The sequence below is a fragment of the Podarcis pityusensis genome, assembly GCF_964106645.2.
Source record: "Podarcis pityusensis genome assembly, chromosome: 10".
Lineage (NCBI taxonomy): Eukaryota > Metazoa > Chordata > Lepidosauria > Squamata > Lacertidae > Podarcis > Podarcis pityusensis.
The window spans coordinates 37,428,713-37,451,812 of NC_138035.1; the positions used below are offsets into that span (position 1 = coordinate 37,428,713).

At 41.4% G+C, this 23,100-nt stretch overlaps 1 protein-coding gene across 1 annotated transcript in view; it reads right to left on the bottom strand.

Annotated features, from left to right (window-relative positions):
• The window catches only part of CRADD (CARD and death domain containing adaptor protein), a 34,304-nt gene extending 17,742 nt beyond the window's left edge, over window positions 1-16,562 (bottom strand). The window contains exons 1-2 of the mRNA XM_081022548.1: window positions 16,042-16,562; window positions 13,717-14,015 (exon numbers count right to left, since the gene is read on the bottom strand). Coding sequence (XP_080878674.1) covers window positions 13,717-14,014 — 298 coding nt within the window. The 5' untranslated portion in view covers window position 14,015; window positions 16,042-16,562. The remainder of the gene's footprint in view (window positions 1-13,716; window positions 14,016-16,041) is intronic.
• Window positions 16,563-23,100: the final 6,538 nt, after the last annotated feature.

Below are 23,100 nucleotides of genomic sequence, written 5' to 3' on the forward strand. Positions count from 1 at the left end.
AAGCCTCAACCTAGAAGCAAAGAAATAAATAGGCACTTGTTCTTAATTAAACCAGCTCAAGGATGACAGCAAGAACCACACGCACACACCCTAAGAATTTTGCCATTGACTTCCATGAGTCCTGGACTGCCTCCAAATCTTTCACTTGTTCTTACATGCAACTGTTCCAAAAAGGGAGAGAGGAACTTCACCATTCCTGATGACATCAAGATTTCTTAGAAAATGCAAAACAGAAAATTCTTAGTAGGGAAACATGTTGCACCTTTCCTGGAATTTTATCTTTACTGAAAACCTTTGAAGCTGTTCTTCATTAAGACAGCTCCTGCCCCCTTGAACTTGAGAGCTTTATACTTAACTAACTCTTCAATACAAGGAAATGCTTTGCGACAACTGCAAGCCTTTACGCTAAAACTGATTGCACATTAACAAAACTGTCTCTTCAAGGCTACGCTGCTACCATTTGAGTTGATCGCAAGAGCAAAATTGCAGAAGTCTTCAATGATACTAATTAACTAACAGTTACAGTAGAAATAGAACAGCAGCCCAAACTTACATGTTTTCTTAGAAATGATCCCACTTTGTTCACTGGGTCTTGCTCTCTCTAGTAAGCACATCTAGCATAACAGTCTTCCTTGCTGGTAGACAATGCCTTGCTTAAGGTTAGGATGACTTGCCCTTTAATAACTGCATACCTGTATTCCCCGCAGCAAATTTTAGTGGAAGTTGTTCATGTGACCTTAAGTTGTCTATCCTAGGAATGGCTAACCATTTCTGGGCTGAGGAATTTGCCACTTGCTTGGGCATCTACCCTGGAGAGCTACATGCTAGCAGTTTGGGGAGGAGCGTCCTACACTTGCAAGCACACAGTCTCCCTCCTTAGCTGATCTCAGAGAGCTTATCATCACCTCCCCACCCATTAAATTATGAATCTGTTGACTGGAGAGAGCCTGTGTTGCATCCCCATCAGGGCACTGGACTGGCAGCTCAATCAATACTTTAGATTTATTTCTTTTTGCCGCCGCCACCATCGAATGAGGTTTTGGAGGCCAGACAAACTGGCTTTTTTGGGTCCTCCATTTTTCTGAAAAAGCCTATGGGAAGCCCACAAGCAAGACCATAGCACAACAGCACTCACCACTCCTGCAGTTTCCAGAAACTGGAAGCATCACTGCTTCCGACAGTGGTAGGAGAACATAGCCATCAGAGGACATAGCCTCTTGTGGGAGTGAGTTCTGTAGTTTAACAATGTGCTGTGGGAAAAAGTACTTTCTTTTATATGCCTTGAATCTAGTGTTATGAGAGGGAGGGAGGGAGGGAGAAAAAAGTCTATATCTATCCACTTTCTACAGAAAATTCGTAATTTTGCCTCTTACTTGCCTTTTCTCTAAACAAAAAAATCCCCAACAGTTGTAATCTTCCTTCATAGGGGAGCTGATCCATCCTCTTGGTCATTTTTGTTGCCCTTTTCTGAATCGCTGTGTTACATCCTTTTTGAGGTTAGATGACCAGAGTCAGAAAGGTAACAGCCATTTCACTATCTTAGACACAACCAGGGAATAATTTACAGTGGTACTTCGGGTTACACACACTTCAGGTTACATACGCTTCAGGATAAGAACAGAAATCGGGCTCCGGCGGCGCGGCGGCAACTGGAGGCCCCATTAGCTAAAGTCGTGTTTCAGGTTAAGAACAGTTTCAGGTTAAGTACGGACCTCCGGAACGAATTAAGTACTTAACCCGAGGTACCACTGTAATTGGAAATCCATAATGAAAGGCACTCCTAGCTTCGTAATGTAAAATACATTCCAGAAACGTTAGGTATTAAGCCATGCCTTGTGTTTATGTTCTGGAAGCAATTCAAAGAAACATTCAGAGCAAATGCATTCTTTAAAACTTCAGCACAGAAAAAACAAAAGAGGAGAAATCTTGTACCGCCTTAAAACATTATTTTAAGCAATTCTGAAATCGAAGTCTAGAATCAAAACACAACTCCCATCAGTTGTGACAGCACAATTGCTCCCACGAAGGAGTTAGTTTTGGTTTATGGAAGTTTCCAGTATTAATGGCTCTCTTTTTCAGGAGGATGGCACTAAAGAACTCAGAGGAATATCTAAAACATCAAATATTTGATATAGTTAATCTGTCAATTGCGTTGCAATTGCGCTCTGGGAAGTAAGGGCTTATTCATAATTCCTTTTGTCTTTCTGTTTTCCTATTCATGGGAAAACACTCTTTAGCACTCAAGAGGAGCCAACGACAATTTGGGTTTCCCTTGGATTGCCATTTGTTCTGATCTATCTCTAAAGAGTGGGTTTTCCTTGGAAAGGAGCAGGGCAAGGGGGAATCTGCTCAGACCTGTGCCTAGAAAGCCCAGGTCAAGCAGAAAACCATTCAGACTGTGCTTCTGGACACGGCACAAGCAGAATTATGGATAAGCCTCAAGTCTCCACTCCACTCCAGTCTTCACTCACTACCCCTCTCCTTTTAAGCTATTTTGAAGAATGTTCTTTGTGACAGAGAAAAAGTTGTGCCAGACTAGTGAGGGGGCAGGTTATTCTCGGAAGAAGACGTCCCTGCACATTGTCACTTGGATGAAAGTGATGATATATTAATTTGCAGTATCAAAAAACTGAGGAAGAATAAAAATGATGTGATACAAAAGATGTGGCATATGTTCTTCTGTCTGAGCACGCATATAAATGAAGGCATTTTCTCACCTCAGGAACCTAATAAAAACTTGCCTTACTTTTAACACAAGTGAAATATGATTTGGTGTGGAGCTGGTGCCAATTGCTGGACTTCAGTATGTTATGATGAGAGCACAAACTGGGCAATTATCAAATCCTTAAGTGCGCTTTTGCCACAGGATGCCTCAGGCCAGAGACATGTTCCACTTGCTTTGGAGTATATAGGGATTAAAAGCATTATGCCTAGCTACAGTGAAGTACTCTAAATTTCAAATAGTTTTTTGCACAATATTATGCTTTACCTATGAGATATATAATGCTTTAAAGACACACACACAAAAAATGCAATCAAAAGCAGAAACAATGAAAATAAAGTGCTGTGAAGAAAGAAACCTCTGCAAAACTGAAGCCAAATTTCATCAAACAGAGGAATATAATGCTTCGATCTAGAGACGCAAGATTGCTATTAAAATGAAATACTGCAACAAGACTGTATGCCTTCATTGCAAAACATGAAGAACTCAACTATTCACAGTTAATAGCAATATATGAAGCTATAAACCATAACAGTACAGTTCTGTGATTCAGCATGAAAGGGTTTTATTTCCCTAGAAACATTTAGGGATTGTTACTGATGTTTGACCTCTGGAGCTTTCGCTTACAAAATTCACAAGTATTAAAAGCCTGAAAATTGTTTAAGGCTAGCAGTCCTTTAGCACTTTGCAGCACAGCAGAGGAAGGTCTCAGGGTGCTGAGAAGGCAAGGTGTGTTTTCTGTCTTCACTCTTCCTTAACTTCCTTCCCTCTTCCATCTTTGCTCCCACCACCCCGTCTGAGCTGCCCCACAAATTCCAGGCTGCCTGAGTTATGAAAAAGAGCACTCTTCTGAGAGGACAGGGATATACATCGACTTTTTGCTGCTTGTTAATTCAGATCTGTGACATCTTTTCCACTTAATCTACAAGGCAAATTTTCATAACTGTTGCTATTATTCAGAAAGATCAGAAGACTGTCAGCACAAGGGGAAACATGAATCCTCTATTTATCAAGAGGAAAGTAAAGGCAGCTGCAAAACAAATATTGCCTCACAGTTTCATATGTACAGTTTCAGGCACAGCCCTCTCTGAGTTAAACAAAAAACAATTCAAACTTCATATTGGCACAGTGGGTGCCACACAAACTAGGACTTTTTCTGTAGGCATGTATGCTGAGACATTGTGAGGACATTTGAGATATGGGGAAAGAGAGAAAGAGAGAGATGCATAACGCTCCAGAATGAAGAATAAGCTTTTAAGTACGAAGCAACCATTCATTTTAATAATATTGTACTTAACACATTGTTTGCTCTAAATAAGTCATGTGGCCCTTGAGGTTTTTTGGACTACAGCTCCCATCATCTCTGGTCACTGGCCACCCTGGCTTAAGATGATGGGAGTGGGAGTTGCTCATTCTTGATCAAAACCCATGTTGTACCATAGTTCTTGCAGTAATATTCAAACTTGGAGCAGAGGCAGCAACTTGTGCCGAAGATTTAGGGGGCCCGTGTGATGCACAATGTGTGTGTGTTGTCATGCGCAGGACGTCACATCTTCTGGAGGAGGCCGAGCATAGAGCCAAGCACTGCACTGCTTCAATGGCCACAGTTGCTCCTCTCCCACAACGGGCCTCCTTCCATGGCAGGAAGAGGAGGAGCCGGCCCCCTCACAAAAGATATTGGGGGGGGGACAGCTTGGCCCCCATGAGTTGGCCCCTCTGCTTTGCACAAACAATGAAGGGACTTCCAGTTCGGAAGGTTCACCCCAAGATTCCCTGCATCACCATGGAGAATCACGTGCAGCCACATCCAACTTATGAACTGCACCCCAGTATTGCAAAGAACTTAGATGCACCTCTCAGAATGTGAGGTGCAGCCACCTGGTATTTACTTCTGGCATTTATATACCACTCCTTCAATAAAGTTCATCAGCTGGTAGAGACGGGCCAACAGGTAATAGAAAAATAGCCAAGAAATAAATACTGGTCACAATGAAGGAAAGTATTCAGACACATGAAAGTCAAACGAGACAGTTATAGTCTAGCATTGCTGGCATTGGGGAAAAGCTAAATAATAGAAGCAGTGATGGGAAGGAAATCCACTGGGTCACTTTGACTTGTTGAATAATTTAGTACCAAGAACTTGTCTGTAAGCTACGTAGTAATAAAAAAAACCTTGAAATCTATGTCAAAACTTTCCAGTTTCATCTGCTGCTTTAATAATTCTATTGGAACAGGTGCCTGCCATAAATGGATTTCTTTTTCTTGGAAGTGAGGGCTATTATCTGTGTGCTGCAGATTCAACTGCTCTATGGATGAATCTGAGGAAAGAACAAGAACAAGGAACTAGATCCTTTCCATTCTTTGCTGTCCATCCCAAAAGGATCAGAGATGATTGTATGAGTAAATCAGATTTGGGTATGAGCTTATTACCTCATGTCCAACCATAGCAGTGAAAAACGAACAAGAAATTAAGGGAACGGAAATGGTAACGTTAGGAAAACATGCTTTTAATAGAACGATACACGTTATACAGTCTATTCTGAGATATAGATATCCAATGTGGAGGAGGCAGAAATGGAAACAAACATGTACTAAATAATGTTTTGAGAAAAGGTTCCCAAATAAGATAAAATATCTTATTAACAGAAATAGAAACTCACATTTGTGTTTGCAATCAACTGGCCAACAACAAAACTTCAGATTAAAACTTGAGGAACTGAGCCAACATCTAGTGACTCCAACGACTGTAGAAGCATTTCTACGTCATCAGTGATCCAGGAAGGCCACTCAGATCAGAGTTCAGGGCTAGTGGAGGCACGTTGCGTGTGATGGTTTATGCTTGTTATTAGGAAATATACTCCCCTCATTACACTCACTCTGTTATAAACACCACCACCCACTACTCCTCCCCTGTGTTCGTAGATACCATTAGCTCTTTCCTTTTATTTGGCTTAACAGCCGGAGAACTCATCTCTTATGCTGCTGGCTGTATAAACTGAAAAGCAAATACGAATACAGCTGCTTGTTCTACAACTGTAAACAGACACTCTTCCGATAGCCTCAGAGGCTAAGAATCACCTCCATATGACCAAACCAGGAAGCATGCTTTGAGAGCAGGAATGGGGAACCTGTGGCACTGCGGATGGTACTAGACTACAAATCTCGACTCTAAGCACTTATCCCGCCCCTGCCCCACCAAAAAAGCACCACTTTCTGGAGAAAGCCACCCAAGAAGGAGAAGAAGCATTGCAAGCTGGGACAGGATCAAAAAAGCTAAAGGAAAATCAACAGTCACACTCCCCTGACTGTCTCCTGACACAATCCATTGTGCGGGGCACTTTCTTGAGGACTGCTCAGGAAGCAGAGATTTGCCACTGGTCTAAAATTATTGAGATCTTCCCTATCTGGAGAAGCCTGATAGAATCCTTAACTCTGTATGTACTTAAATCACCCCTGAACTCAAGAGAACTTAACCATATTTTTAACTTTGGTTGGGAAATAGTTCAAAGAAAATGTGCTTTTAATTATTTCTGATCATTTTCATGCATGGCAATCCTACGCATGTCTAGTTGGAAGCAAGTCTTATTTGTTCACTGTGATCCTTGTAAATGCACATAGGACTGCTGTCTTAGAATCACAATCTAATTATACACCACTGGCAAAAGCAAAAAAATAAAATATGAAGTGGGAAACAAATGTACATTCACAGTTACTAAACTTCCAATTCTTATTTTGGTAACTTTAATTTAATAGAAATCCCAGTCCCTCCCCCCCCCCCCCCAAAAAAAGAAAAATGCATAAAGAGAACTTTTGAAAATGATAAACTAGGGCAAACTGATGGGAGGAATATTTACATATAAATAAATATAGCAAACACTACAATACTTTTATTCACAAATAACAAATAGGCAGGAAAGCTGCATCCTAACTTCACTACTAACTGCAACAAAGGATTTACAAGACTGAATGCTCATCAGTTAACATCCACATTCCCCAAAAACCTTTTATGTCAGAAAGGAGGATGGGTTAGAACCTTTCACCAATGTCGAGATTCCTATGTACAGGGACTATGTGCTATTTCTCAGCATCTAACTTTTATCTATATAAATGGGGTTTAGAGGTGGAACTCAGAAAGGAGAAAAGGAAAAGATTCTGGAAAGAAGTTAACTAAGAAAGCAATCCTAGAAGACACAATTCCATAGCACACATTTTCTGCATTATAGAAACACGCATCATGTAACATTCTGCTGTTCCTAGAAAGAACTCCACTTTCCTGCCAACAACCATGGCTTTTCCTGATAATCATAAATATTATGCAGAGGCTTTTAGACAGTTATATTTCTTTATCATGATTGCCCACACTGGAAATATTCTCTAAGGAAGTAATCCTGCTGTGAGGTTGATTAGTATTTGGCACAAATTATTGTTATTCACAAGGTAAATACATCTATGATGACATAAACAGGATTGAAATAGTTCTGGGGCCTTCTCATCCAACCCTAGAGATAATTTTGTTGTAATCAAAATCCTACTGTGTAGCACGGCACAAACGCAGGTAGTCTGAAATCAAGATCTACACAGCTATCCCACTTCCTTTTGAACAATCACACATACCTTAAAAAGGGGGGGGGGGAATCTCCTTTACAATTGCCCATATGAACACGGGACCGCCTGATCTCACAAACATCAGCTTAAAACCAAGTACTTTAACTGCATTTAATTTCAAACCAGCTAAGTTAGACTCATAGAACTGTACAGCTGGAAGCAACACAAAATGTCATCTAGTCCAACCCCCCCTCTGTAATGCAGGAATCATAGCTAAAAAAAACCCTGACAGGTGGCCAACAAACCTCTGTTTAAAAACCTCCAATAAAGGAGAGTCCATCACTTTCCGAGCTACCCCATTCCACTGTCAAATAGTTCTAACCAACAGAGAGTTCTTCCTAATGTTTAGTCAGAATCTCACTGCTTGTGACTGGAATCCATTGGTTCAGGTCCTAGCCGCTAGAACTGCAGAAAACCAGCTTGCTCCATCACCCATGTGACAGCCCATCTGATATCTGAAGATGGCTATCATCTCACCTCTCAGTCTTTGCTCCGAATTCTTGGGACTGTAATGGAACTAAGCTTAATGCAGTTGTATGAAACGGTTTGTAGATTACAAGTTACAGAAACAATATACATATTATTTTGTAACATTATGTCTTCTATAACCTGATAAAGTAGAGCACAATTACAGTCATACCTCAGAAGTCGAATGGAATCCTTTCTGGAAGTCCGTTCCACTTCCGAAACGTTAGGAAACCAAGGCGCAGTTTCTGATTGGTTTCAGATTGTGCAGGCGCACCGGGGAAAAATACGGAAGCCGTGCCAGATGTTCGGCTTCCAAAAGGATGTTAAAAAATTGGAACACTCATTTCCGATTTTTGATTGTTCGAGAGCCAGAATGTTTGACTCCCAAGGCGTTCGGGAGCCAAGGTACGACTGTACTTATGTAATACAATTTACATGTGGTTGTTCTTAAAGAATGCTTTGATCCTATAGCTACATACGTGGGTCTTGCAAATTTATACCTTGCTCTTCATCAGAAAATGATCCCTGGTCACTACGTAACATACAAACATATACAATTATCGGTATACAGTGGTACCTCGGGTTAAGTACTTAATTCGTTCCAGAGGTCCGTTCTTAACCTGAAACTGTTCTTAACCTGAAGCACCACTTTAGCTAATGGGACCTCCTGCTGCCGCCGCGCCGCTGGAGCACGATTTCTGTTCTCATCCTGAAGCAAAGTTCTTAACCCGAGGTACTATTTCTGGGTTAGCAGAGTCTGTAACCTGACGCGTATGTAACCTGAAGCATATGTAACCTGAGGTACCACTGTACAAATCATGTCACACTGTTGAATAAAACAATCCCATATCTGTCCCACTTCAACAAACAGACCCAACAACATTTGAGAATCCCTCATAGAATCTGATTATACTAACTCTATGCAAGGCACAAAATCAGAATCTTTCCTTCCTTTTCAAACTTTTGGGATGGAATAATGTTCTGCATACAGCATTTCTCTCTTGCTGTAAACACCACACAGCAGTCTGCTTGCGTTTTTCCAGGAATATAATTAAAATAGAAAACACTGCGTACGTGTATTTGTTGACAGTTCAGAACCTCAAAAGAAGGCTGCAACACCCAACCGAGTCAGACCTTTCATTAAATGCAAAAATACATCAAGAAACCAAGACAGCCAAACCATATGTTCTAATAGGTGGCTTTGGAGGGGAACTACACAAGTAGTTGTTAGTAGTACTAACAGCCACTATAGCAAAACTGAACCCCAACTGTGGAGGCATACCTCTGAATACCAGTTGCTGGGGAACAACTGAGATCAGGAGTGCCAACTTGAATAGAATATTGTGGTGGCCCAGGTAAGCCCCGCACACACCATTTGAATGGGAATGCCCATCAACTCTGTGGGGGCCCAGCCCCCTCAAATATTTTATTGTGGGGGCCAAAGCCCCCACAGCCCCTAGAAGTTGGCTCTCATGACTGCAATAGAAAGCTATTGCTTCCAAATCCTACATAAAGGAACAAATCCTGCTAACTCTACCAGTATACTTAAAACTACAAGATTAGCAATCCACAAAGAGTTGCCCAAGCTTTGTTACTAACTGAAGCTAACAAGCAGATTGCACATTGCAGTCCAGAAAAGGTGGGGTTATTAGCTAAATAGCCTGGGGAGGTCATCCAAGTCAAATAAATAATCAAAAGGTACATTATAACAGGAATGGTGTCTGTGGAACATGAATGATTTGAATCTAGACAAGAACTTTCAGATACATGAAGACTCAGGTAAGGAGCGTTCCATAGTACTTTACAAAATTCGCACTGTAATTTTATAAACAGATTTAAGTTAAAAACTATTTTATATTTGAAATTATACCATGTACCTTACTTTCTAAGGTTTCTGTACTCAGGAAGTATTCTTTCTTAATTATTATAAAAATAAAAAACGGAAGTGAAGAGTTGAGCTTCACCAGAAGCTTGCACAACAACTGCTAAATGCATATTACACCATGAAAGCTTGATGCGGGGAGAGAGAGAAAGGACGCTGGACGGTTGATAAGCAGCCTCCCCATTTGCTTTTTTTCAGTTCTGCCCTTTGAGAGTGATGCTTGGGGCATGCTCTACCGCCTTGTGGAGACTTCAATGTGTAGTTCCTCAAGATTCTGCATCTACATGAAACCACTATGTGGGATTACCCAGAATTTTGGAGTACATTGTTAGCAATATGCTGACGACACACAGCTCTAGTTCTGCTTTCCATCTGCAGGTGTGGTAGTGGATGAGCTTTGCATGTAGCAGAGCAAAGAGCACAGAGAACACAGGGGGGCCCCCTCCATGATGGAATTTAAGGCGGCTGGGAAAACAGACGTCCAGGAAGGAGATTTAGGTGGAAGCAGAGGGGCTGCCTTGAGTACAAGATTTGGGTGTGCATCATCTTTGTGTGACATCATGCACTGGACATGGGTCGGGAGTATGTGATGCCATACATGTGACACACGTGTGAAGTTGCATCATTGGGAGGAGGCCAAACAGGGAGCCCAGCGTGGCGTGGCTCAATGGCTGACTCCTGCCGAGCTCAAGAGAGGAATCCACACTGCACTGGGCTCCCTGCGCATTGCACATTTGACATCAGTAAAAAAAGATGAAACATTTTTAAATGTACATATCTTTTGATGAGCTTCTTTTCCACCTTGGTGAAACAATCTCTTTAATATACATAGGGGTTACCAGAGGCCAGATTAAACTGCGTTGGTAATAAATTCCCACTCTATGCTGCCAGCTGGCTAACCCTGGGTTACAACAGGGATTGTACAAATCATTAGAAGTAGATTAGTTACTGAATAACGTATTTAACTTTCTGTCCACAAACACAAGGTGTCCCACGTAGTGGAAAAAGAAAATAATATAAACAAACCAGGCTTTTCCTACTCTTCCCAAAAAATTGTACAACTGTGCAAGAATAACACAGGCATGGGCACTAACTATGGCTATGGGACCAGGAAGAGGCTGTGGGATTGTAGTATTATTTGCCCCAGCCTATTCACAACCACCCATTCCCAACTCTTAGCCAGGCCTGAGAACTGACCAACATCAATACAGACCAGAAAACACTCCAAACCTAGCTGGAAACTTTGTTAGCCATACTTTACAATTATGAAGAGTCACGTCAACAGAGACAGAGGAGAAAGAAATTATTCTAAGTGAAATAATCAAATTATTATTTATTATTATTATTAAAAATGTTCCCATAAGCATCACTTGAAAGTAATTCAAGGTTACAATCTCCGTAACCTCAAGGATAGTGTAACAGAAACTTGTTAAAGATTATGTCATCCTTGTTCATAAATCTATCCCAAAAATATGGAGTACTGATTTAACATTCATGCTAGAAAACTGTCAGTGGAGCTGGCCAAAGACATTTTGCTGCTTGCCCCCTCCACCACCACAATTCCACCGAAACAAGACAAATGGACTGACCCCTAAATCTTATTTCAATGCTGTTGACGGGACACTGTCCTCTATCAAAAAAGGCCTTCCTGAATCCTTACTGAAATGTAACTGTCCTCCTTAAAACAGCATAAACATTTATGCACATATAAGTTGCCCTTTCTCCTTCAACAGGGATGATCGAAAACATAGTAACCATGAACATCCAAGCTCATCAATCCACAGTAATAGTACTAGGGTGATGAGTCTGAGGCCATTGGATCCCTTAGCCCAAGACAAAACCTAAAGTGAAGAAATCCCAAGACTCTAAGCCAAGGGCATCTTCAAGGATGTGTGTGTATGTATATAAATCAGATAATAAGAGATGAGCAGTTGTCTGAAAATTACCAGTTATGTAAGCAAAACTTCAGAACCCTTTCCCCATGTCTCATTCTTCCTCTGCAAAAAGGAATACAACATATCTGATGTAAACCCACATATTCCAAGTTTAGCAACCCATCACTATACAATCTCGTCTCTATTATACAGTGCTATCCTATTGTTGTCCCTTTCCATTCTCCCTTTATTTTACTGTATGAGAATTAATCATCTTTCAGGAGGAAAAGTTTATAATGACTCTCATTCATACAGATGCCTTTTCGTTTGCAAGCAAATAGAGACAATAATTCAACTATAAAATCAGTTCCACTGTAGTTTGGTGTAGCTGTGAGAGAGCTAGACTCAGGGGCGTAGGAAGGGGTGGGGGTGTGGTCCGCCCTGGGTGTCATCCATGAGGGGGGTGACAAAATGGCACATCACGGGGGGGGGGCAGCACTTATCACGGGGCCTGGCCTGCAGTGTGCCCGAGCCACACGTCTCTCCTGGGAGTGAAGCAGTGGCTCGGGGCCCCACTCTGTAGTTTCAGGAGGACTCCATGGGCAGCTTGCCACGCTGCGCCACTCCCCTGGGCAGATCACTGCGGTGCCCCCTGGTGCACGGATTGCCGTGGCGCCCCTGTGGGTGGCTCGCCTCGCCCCCGCCACTCCGGGTGCCAGAGCAGCTAGCTACACCCCTGGCTAGACTAAGACCAAGGTTCAAATCCCCACTCAGCCATGAAGTTCACGGAGCCAATCCCTGTCTCTATCTCATGGGGTTGTTGTGAGGATAAAATGGGATGGGGCAGGACCATTTTGAGTTCCTAGAAGGAAAGGTGTGATAGAAATGTAATACATCATCTAGAATGACAATGTACACAAGTCTGCCTTAAATCTCTTTTTAGCCTCATTTTTCTAGAGCAATGTTTCCCAAACTTACAATAATCATGTACCCTTTTTGAGTGTTTATTCTTACTGGTGTACCCCGACCACCAAATTATCTTCTGAGAAGGGCTCAGACGAAGATAATTTGTTGGTCGGAGTACACCAGTAAGAATAAACTCTCAATAGGGGTACATGATTATGATCCTATTTTGTCTAGCAGATACCATACACCCTTTGAAATCCTTTTGTGCAACCCCAGGGGTATGTGTACCACACTTTGGGAAATACTGATCTAAAGGGTATAGTATATCCTCCCCTACCTCAATATTTTAAAACATACATTTGTCTTGCTATCTTCAGAAGTTACCACTGTAATGCCAATAGCTTCTAGGCCCATTTGCATTACTGGAGCTGCTTGGCTGCCACTTCCTCAAAGCTCCACCCCACAACTCTTGCAACATAAGAAAATTGCATAGACTAGGCTGAAGGCAAGATTATCCTCTATGCCCTGAGTTGCCTAACTGGGGTGGCTGTTACTTAGAGAGCACTCAAGTTATCAGTACAGCACATACAATTTCCTAGAAGGTAAAAATGAACCCTTTAAATAGATAATGGATTTTACACACACACACCAGTCTGGACATCTGTTTTGAAGCAAGCTGACTACTCAGAACTCTAGACTTTGGATCACATTTTGCAACAGCTAACTCCACATCACAAACAAATTACTTAGGCTGACAACAGCCTAGATCTCACCAAGGGCATGAAGCGCTCACATGGCTGAATATTTATTTTTATAAGATGACTTCTTGTCCAGTCTTTCAACTGTAGCTCACAAAAAAAAAATAAGTCAGAAAAGCAAAAACACACTGCAACACAATAAAAAGTCCAGTTAAGATTTTAAAAATTAGAAGATGACAACAAAACAACAGTGTAGAAAATAACCAGCTAACAGACTAAGCTTACAGTCCTACATGCATTTATCTGGAAGCACGTCCTGTTGAACTCAAGCGGACTTACTTCCAATGTAGAGACATGTAGGATTGCAGTGCCAAATGGAAAGAGAAGGCAGAGCTCCTGTGCTCTTTGCATGGCAAGCTGCACTTACTTAAAGTCCCTCTTCTGCACATCTATTAAAGGTGCAGGAACCCAGTCCACTCCTTCCAACTGTAAATTCTACTGTTGCAGCTCTTTGATCAAAGGAAGAATGAACCCAATATAGTAATAGTTTTGAAATCTTACCATCAAGTGCCACTAGCATTACTTCATTGCGCTTTGCCTCAAGCTTGTCTCTCACCCATGGAAACTCCTGTAAGGAATCTAGAAAAGTCTCAAAAGCCTTGGGCCCTCTTGTAGGTAAGATGTCAAGGAGCAACATGGTTTTCCTGTGGTTGGTGACTTGGGACCTTATTTCTTGCATGTGGCTTTCTGTCAGGATGCCTTCTTGGTAAAGGTACTGAATGACAAGGCCCTCCACCAGCAGTTCTGCACAAAGCTCCAGGCGCAACGAGTGTAGAACCTGCTTGTCCCTGGCATCCATCCTGCAGGAAAATAAATAGAGAGAACTTAAATGCTATATATGTTGCACCTGTGGGGAATGCAACACCCACCAATGTTCTTTATCCTTCCAAATATTTCTTTTTTTCAGAAATGCTTTCCAAGGTAGGGGCACGTTTTTGGGTGCTAGATTATTACTATTATTTGCCTGTGTTATACTTACAGGGATTATGTAGGGGTTTTATTTGGAGGGGTGCCTTCTGAGCACTGCAAGTTTTTATTTCGTGAAGTGGACTCCACCCCAGGTCCTTTGATTTCCAAATGCATCTTTTATGCCCAGACAGGGTCGGACCTATTTCATAGCTGTCAACTTTTCCCTTTTCTTGTGAGGAATCCTATTTGAAATAAGGGAATTTCCCTTTAAAAAAGGGAAAAGTTGACAGCTATGTTATTTTTTAAAAGCCTGAGAGTACTTTAGCTGGATCTGTTTCAGTAAATGAAGAGTACAAGGTGTTTTGGAAGTATGTGAGCATCAAATTGATGAAAGGCTGCATCTTTTGTTGATTTAAGTTATCAGGGCATCTTGCACGAAGCAGACAATCAGACATACTCACATTTAGGACTGGTTCCCACCCAAAGATAACCGACACTTTAACATAGGGTGGACACTCCCTTTGGTACAGTAACCTATCTCCAATTTCTTAAAAAAGAAAAGAGAATCGCATCCACATTGTCACATGGGGCTGCCTTCAAAAAGCGGTGCAAAAGGTGTCAGCAAGAGTTTTGACTGGGGTTGGGGTTTGTTTGGTTTTAGACCATGTGACTTTACAGCTGGCCCAGCCTCACCATTTCTGGTTTGTCTCAAAGGAAAATTCAGCGCACAAGTGATCAGCTTTATAACCCTTACGATTTGGGACTAGGGTACTTGGAACACTTTCTCCCCATTTGATTCTGTCACCCAAAATCTTCAGCAAATGCTTGCTACATATCCTATCAGTAGCAAAGGCTCAGTTGGTTGGGTACACAGGCCACAGCCTTTTCCACTGTGGAATCAAAACTTTGGAATTCTCTGCTGTAGGTCAGCTCCATCAGCAATGATGCTTTGATACATTGTGAAAACTGTCCTAATTTAACATGCTTCTGGTCAACAGAGCTGATTTTTATCCCTGCTTTCACTTATATTATCATTTTTCTTATGCTTTATTTATATTAGCATATATACTATTGCCTGCTGTTAACAGCCTTGTGGCATTAACAGCTTTGGAGGTATGTCCAGTTTGAGTCAGAAGAGGTCAGAGAAAAGCATTTGAATCAACATCTCCCAGGGCAGCTTTCAAACAACAACTAAAATCAACCAGTAAAACATTATTTTTTTAAAAAAACTGTTCAAAGCTGCAATCCAGGAAGACACAGCAGCAACATTAAAACAGAGAAAAAAGTATTAAAGACCTAGGAAAAATTACAGGTGTCTCATCTTCTGTTTATATTCTACATTTCTTCCTGTTAAGAAAGTATGTACAGGGTTCCCTGACAGGAACCTGCAAACCTTAATTTCCTTAATTTCAGCCAAGTACATTCACACCATGCCCTGGGGTCCAATCTAGAAAGAAAGAATCTGTTTTTTTTCTTAGATACCTGCCAGAGTGTATCAGAATCGTTGTAGTAAAGCTCTTGGAGGCAGCAATCCTTATCATACCCGCTTTAACTAAATAAGAGCAGGGCAGGCGACAATAGATTGTTCATTGCTCTTAAGGTTTCAGGATTCACCATATTTTCTAGATACAAAATACCACAACTGCAACACAAATTGTAGAACAAAAAATAAAGATCTATTCGCAGTGGAGAGCCATACCTACATGTCTATGACTGGTTTTTAATTAAACCCCTCCAAAAAGAAAAAAAAAGAAAAAAGCGAAGAAATGTCCGGAAGCGTGTAAAGGAATACGTAAAGACGAAACGAAACGAGGGCAGAAGCTCGCAGGAGAAGCTTTGCAGAAAAAGCCGAGAGAATTTGTATAGTCGGACCACCTGAGAGAGGAAGCGATGTATGTTTTCGGTGAAAATACTTACAAATTTAAGCGCAGGGATTATTGATCATCAAGCTCAGGCATTCCCAGCTCGCTCTTCAAGCACTAACTTTCTTGAGAGCGAAATATCCAAACAGGAAGTGCTGTTCGCCCATGTTTCTTAAGGGCAAAACATAAAACGGAGGATAAAATGCATCGTCTGGAGACGGAAGTTCCTGGTTACTTTTGACGCCATTTCCCTAAACGTGACAGTTTCCAGTAGGAAATAATGGCTCATGTCAAAGCTTTTTGCACAAACTGTGACTGAGCAGCAGCAGAAGCGTGTTCTCTCCCCGTCCTCGGCCAGCTGAGGGGAAGAAGGAGGTGGAAGCGCAGGCAGGAGTTCGCGGTTCTTCCAACTGGGTTTTTATTTCGCGTGAGAGCGGGGTGCAGTGGAGAGTCATTTCAGTGGTTTTATTTAAAAACACACAAACACAAGATTTGCAGAAAGATTCCAAGCTCGCTTAGCCCGCTGTTCATATGGCACGTTTGAGGTGGAAGCGCGTCTAAGGCTGAGCACACAGTCGTGTTGTTATCAACACACTTCATGTTTGTGAGTGAAAGAAACCCACCCTGGATCATGAATCTCCACAGAGCAGATGCGGACTGAGACTAGTAGTCACAGCTGTCAGCTTCTCAAAATTAGCTGGTGAAACGCAGCCTTTGTGGTTTGCAACACTCCTGCAATGTGGTCCAGTGGTTTTATCACCACTCTGCAGCCCAATGAAAGTGGCTCGCAGCAACTCTGTACTTGGCTTACTCCAAGTATTGTGGTCCGGAGCTGAAATTGAGGCTGAAAAGAGCGTAGGCTGTGATGTAGTGATGTTATTGCCTCGTTGTGTTTGGAGGCAAGGAGTCCTCATAATCCACCTGGTATTATCAGATGCAGGCTTGGAACAAACAAGTCACGGCAATTCTGTCAACTTCTTAGGGTTATATTGGTGAAATGCAATGTCACAATCGACATCACAGTGTGGATACTTGTTCAAAAGACTGGGAGCAGTAGTAAATGTACTTCTTTCCATTATTATGTTTTTAAATATGTTGGAAGCCATCTGGAGTGGCTGGGCCAATCCAGTCAGATGGGTGGGGTAATAATAATAATAATAATATTCCAGAAGAAAGCTTGTACAGTGGTACTGGTTGTCAAATGGCTTGGCTCCGGAACAAATCCGCTCCCGAACATCGCAGTGTTCCAGTTTGCAAAAGTTTTTTGGAAGCCGAACATCCGACGCGGCTTCCACTTGAGTGCAGGAAGCTCCTGCAGCCAATTGGAATCCGTGCCTTGGTTTTCAAACTGTTCCAGGAGTCAAACGGACTCCCAGAACAGATTAAGTTCAACAACCAAGCTACCACTGTATAGGGTAGGAATGGGAAACATGTATCCCTCTGTATTACACTGACTCCACCTTCGCTTTCCTTTGGCCACCTGAAAAAAATTGTCTGTTTTCATTGGGAATACATTTTTAATAAGTCAAAAATGACTCATCTAACCACTTAATCAACTGAACACAGTGGCCCCAATGACAATTAATATTAAATGCACACTGAAGGCAATGGAAGGACCTGAAGTAGCCATTGAAAACAATGTGGATGAACCAGAATCTGTCCAGCTTACATACCATGTGTATCACCATACCAGCAATCTCTAACCTGCCAGTTTCTGGTTCTCAAAAATAGGTCAAAAAAATTATTAACATCTCTCCCTCACCATTTACTTCACCCTTCTATTTGAAATTGTTGTATTTAATAAATGACAGATCTGTGACTCACAGTACGTTGAATGCTATTAAATGCAATTTCTTTTCATAATGGATGTCAGTGTTTGCTTCCGTGCTTCATGTACCAAGTGTCAAAAATGTCAAATGTTGCTTGTGTGTGAGTCATGGCAGGTACAGTATTACTTGCTCTACCTGATCATGCTTACTTGCTCTGTTTGAACTAGGTTATCTAAGAACTGTACCAAGGCTTGGAACAAAACTACTGTCTTTCCATTATACGTATATCACTAAATAAGTCCACCTTCCTGCATATGTTTTGCTCTCTTCTAAAAAACACACCACAAAACCACTTATTTTAAGCCTAATTATTGGTGGTGTGTGGTGCCTGTGACAGTTGTTCTGGTTTGCAAAGGTTGCAACCTCTTAAACCCACAGTGCTTCCAACGCATTTTGAACACTGCAGAAATTATCAAAAATGTTTTCATGCTATAGAATTCCTAATTTTGTATTATCAAATAGCAGATCCACACAATACATTTAAAGTGCATTCAGAGCATGTGATTTTCCCCAAAGAATCATGGGAACTGTAGTTTCCCCCCTCAGAGCTGCGGTTGTCCCAGGCTTCTTTGAGGAGTCGTCATGTGCTTTAAATGTGTGTTGGATGTGTTGGTGTGGATTGAGTCACACTGTTTTCTTCAACACCGTTTGGTGCCAAGCCACCTCATTTAAACCTGAGATTTGCCTTTCACGCCAAGCCCCGTTTAAGGACTCAGTGTTTGTTGGCCACCTATCATTCTTAAAAACTCTCAAGTTGTATGCTGAAATATGATTTAAAACAAATATGTAGTAGTTACTGGGAAACAAAGGATCTGGTGAGTTAAATAATGGCTCCCAAGACTCCTCATGGAAATCCATTTATTGTTTCCAAAAAAACTTAATTGGCAGCCGAGTCCCCTGAGGTTTTTAGCCAAAAGTAGTTACCATGTTCTCATTTGACCAGGCTTGGGTGAATATTGTGAACAGGGTAGGTAGATGTCAGCACAAACAGCTTTGATTCCAAATCAAATACATTGTACTTCTTCATAACATCTGAATGACCCAGAGCTTGATAGCCTGCCAAGAAGGAAGTACATAATGTTCACCACAGCTGTTCAGAAATGGGGTAACCAACTGACAATACAGGATTTTCATAAACTGGTGGAGAACGGAACAAAATTAGACATCACATCAAATTATGATTTAGCCATTGACTTCCTAAGCAGTTTAGGACTCAGTGAATCCCTAAGCTTCAGATCAGTGTGCATGATATGGTAGTTTTGATAAAGAAAACCGTACACAAAAAGCGTATACATGTTAAAATAATTATCCATTTTTTAAAAGTTCATTAAACATGCTTTAAGTACCACCTGTATTACTTCAATATATGTACATGAACAAGCTGATCAGCGCTTTTTATATAGCAGGTAACAAAATAGGATATCTATTGGATAAGTCTTATGACCTTGGGAAAATAAACTTTTGATTCCAAACACATTGTGTTGGAATAAATTCTACAATTGTATATTGCATACTTGGGACTGGAGCACAGGATTTGCCAGCCAAAACTGGAGACAAAGTAATAACGTATTCTCAAAATGCTGTTATCTTTTGAACACGGATGACTAATGCCAGAGAATGAACGCCGATGTCTTCAAATTCCACTAAAAATAGCAAGAGGTTCGACACATCAAATAAATAAATAAATTGCATGGTTAATTTAAGACGGGAATGTGGAATCTTTTTTCAGCCTGACGGCTGCATTACTTTCTGGACAACCATCTAGGACCACATGCCAAAAGTGGGCAGGCACAGAGTCAAAAGTGAATGGAGCAAAAAGAAATGTCAAATTTCTCTTTGTACAGCAGGCTACTTCCTATATATAGTTATGAGTTTTGGGGTGCCATATTCCTCTAAATTCCTGGACCCAGTGAGTGCTAGAATTTAATCAAGCCAGACATTGAATCCCTGGATTCAGCAAGGTGGTTAACGGCATAAAGCTGGAGAGAGGGTCAGAGCACAATGGTTTATTTCTGTTTGAATCTACGGCTGTGGCTTTGGGAGAAGCAAGGCCTCTTTGGGGTGTTGATGCTGTGAACCCCTTCATTGTAGGCTCAGGATGTATATATGTGTAAATAAGCCATCTATCCTAAAGACACCACAGTCCCCGCTGTGCTTCATTTCCAAAAGGAAACATGAAACCCAGGGGAAGTGCCTGGAATCCCTAGAATCTTACACCGCTCGGAAATTGGGGTGGTGCAACAATATGCTTTCACACACCTCTCTCTACCTTCCACACAGTCAAACAAAAGGCATTATCAGAACTTAAGGACACATTCCAAGCCGGCAAAAACACTTGATGCAAATTGGGCCAGGGAGAGCTGTGGCCTTGAGGTCCAGACATAGAGGCCTGCAGTGTCACATTTGGTCCCTGGGCACCTGCTTCCCCATCCCTGGTTTAAGAAACAGTAAAGCATTTAATTTTATAAAATAAGGAAGTATGCAGGACTTATTACATGAGTCAAAATGTGTTGCTGCCCTTTCTTTTAAGAAAACAAAACCAAATAAACTTGTGCCACCAAATTTAATCTGTTAGGGCTAAGTTGGTTTTCAGTTGGCTATTAGCAGTTTGGAGACAAAAAATGTGAAATGTCTGAATTTGTTCATTAGAAACATATCTAACTTGCCTAGTCTCTTATAGTAGTCTCTTGTGCCTCTTATGGCTAAGGTGAAAGCTAGTTTCTTCCCTTCCCCTTGCTAAGCCGAACCAGCAACAAAAAAACATATGTAGGTATGGTTTGGAGTTACCAATACTAAAAGAATGGAAGACCTATCTTAGTTTGTGAGAAGGAACAGGGAAGTGAGACAGATGTTTTGTTGTGAATCGTAGCATGGTCCTTCCGCTTCTCCTCTTCTAGGTTCCTTTCATCTGCTTGGGAGTAGGAGCAGGGTTGATGTGGGGCCTGTGGCTGTAAGGTGCTGCTTCCATTGCTGCTGGCTTCAAGGCGGAGATGAGAAGGGATCCAGATGTTGGGACTCCAAGAAGCATCTGGAGAGCCACAGAATCCCCACTCTGCTTAGGACAGTGAAGTCAATGAGCACGCCCATGCAGGCTTCTTCCCACCAACCTGTGCACTTATTCTGAACACACAAGACAGCACGGGGGAAAAGAACGGGGGGGGGGGGGAATGACTTATAGCCAATGTTTCCAATGAACCGAGTGCTTATGCATCATCACACTTGCTTATGACAGAAGCGTTTCCCCAAAATATGCAAATCAGGCTGCGATCCTAGATTGATAGATGTATCTGCATAGCCCTAAAGACACAAACCTTTAAAAAAAACAAACAAAAAAACTCCAAATCAAAAGTCAAGTTTTTGGTTTTTTTAAAAGTTGAAACAAAAATTACATGCTCAATCTCTTCCAATTTTAGTGGTTGCGCTTCTTTTTAAACTAATTCTTTGTCTAGATTAGGGTTAGTTAACCTGTGAACCACTAGGTACTGTTGTACTATAATTCCCATCATCCCTCACTATTGGCTATGCAGGTTGGCAATGATGAGAGTCCAATAACAGCTAGAGCGCTACAACTTTCCCACTTGAGTCTAGACCCTTGTTATTTACTTTTTTTCACGTATCCAAGAACCAGGTTACATTAGCAAAACTTCTTGCACTTAACAAATGGTACTGGCATTCTCTACGCACGTATTTGTGTCAGCACCATCAATCATCAGGCTTTAACATTTGCCAGCTCCATTAAGGCCCCCCACCAAGAGCAGGACCTTTACACTTTCCTTAGGTTCAGCCAGAATAGACACAAAACATCTTGCTCTCATGTATATTCAGCACTCTGTGAGAGGTGAGCCCCCACCCCCCCAGTACTTTTGAACAATGTAGTGGACACAGGGATATAGTTCAGATAGCAGCTGGGTTGAAGGAAGCACATTAGTCTCTTGATGTGGCAGATCACCATCTTAACATGCAATTTGTTCCTGACCCTCTGGGATGATCTCACATTGCAAGTCCCTCATTACTTGATTCCAGAGACAGAAGGTTCTGCTTGACAAAGTTGCCCAAAACAAAGGAATGTATAAACCAAGTGAGCAGAGATTTGGCCAAATCACATAAACTGCTGCCAACCATGTTCATTATCGTTGTGGATCACCTACATTTATCCCCACAAATATATACCCAAGGAAGACCAAGACTGCTTGTGTACTCAATAAATGTGTGGTCTTACTCTAACTCTTGCAGATTAACCAAAGCTTTGGAGGGCAGGGGTAAAAAAATAAAAATAAAGTTTGTCTTACTATCTGTTGCAGGGCTGAGAAATCTTCAGGAGATCAGAGTTTTAGTTGCTTCTTCTCGTCATGACATATTTAAACTTCAGCTAGAAAGGGGGGAAAGCAGAATACAGATACAAGGAGCCCCCAACTTCAGTCCTAAAGCAATGTTGGGTACCATTGAACTTCTGAGTAAACTTGCATAGGATTTTACGGTACAATGTCGTATGCAGCTAATATGCATAGTATAAAATAAGCAGATAGAAACATTTCCCCCTTCGTTCATAAAACCAACGTTCAAAGTGCAGGCTAACAAGTAGATTGACAAGACAGGCAAAAGCAATTCGTTCGTCACACAACACATAATGAATTCATGGAATTCAGCTGTAAGCTGCGGTGCTGACCACTAGCTCAGACAGCTCTAATAGACAAGAGCGTAGGTTTACAAATCACTATCAAGCATGATAGGTGGAGCCTTCTGGGTCACCATCAGAACACCACTGAATACCAGATGCTAGGTCACCACTGTGAGGAAAATCTATTTCCTTACTTGTGGACTTCCCAAAGGCAGCTGACAGGCTACTGGGGGGAAATAATATGCTGGAGTACATGGATCTTTGGTCTGATCCAGCAAGACCTGTCTTAAGATTGACCACCCTTCTATTTAACCTCATAGGTGCCAAATTATGAACACTACAACATGTAGCTGTATATGTAGTATATATGTAGTAGTATTTGACTTGTGGGAATTCAGTAACACATTCGGTGCTTTTAAACTTTAATGTTGTTGTGGGAATACACTAGACAAAAACTGTGGAGCACAGAAAGTACACTAGAACTAACACCACTAATCACAATGTTAGTTACCTAATTTTTGAATAACTGTGTACAAAATGTGATATAATGAGATTTCTTTTTGTCACATATTTCTCAATGGAGATGAAGGAAAGCAAGGAATGTTTTTTTAAGCACTGTACAAGATACTTTCCGAATAACCCAAACACATTAAGGACATGCAGCCTC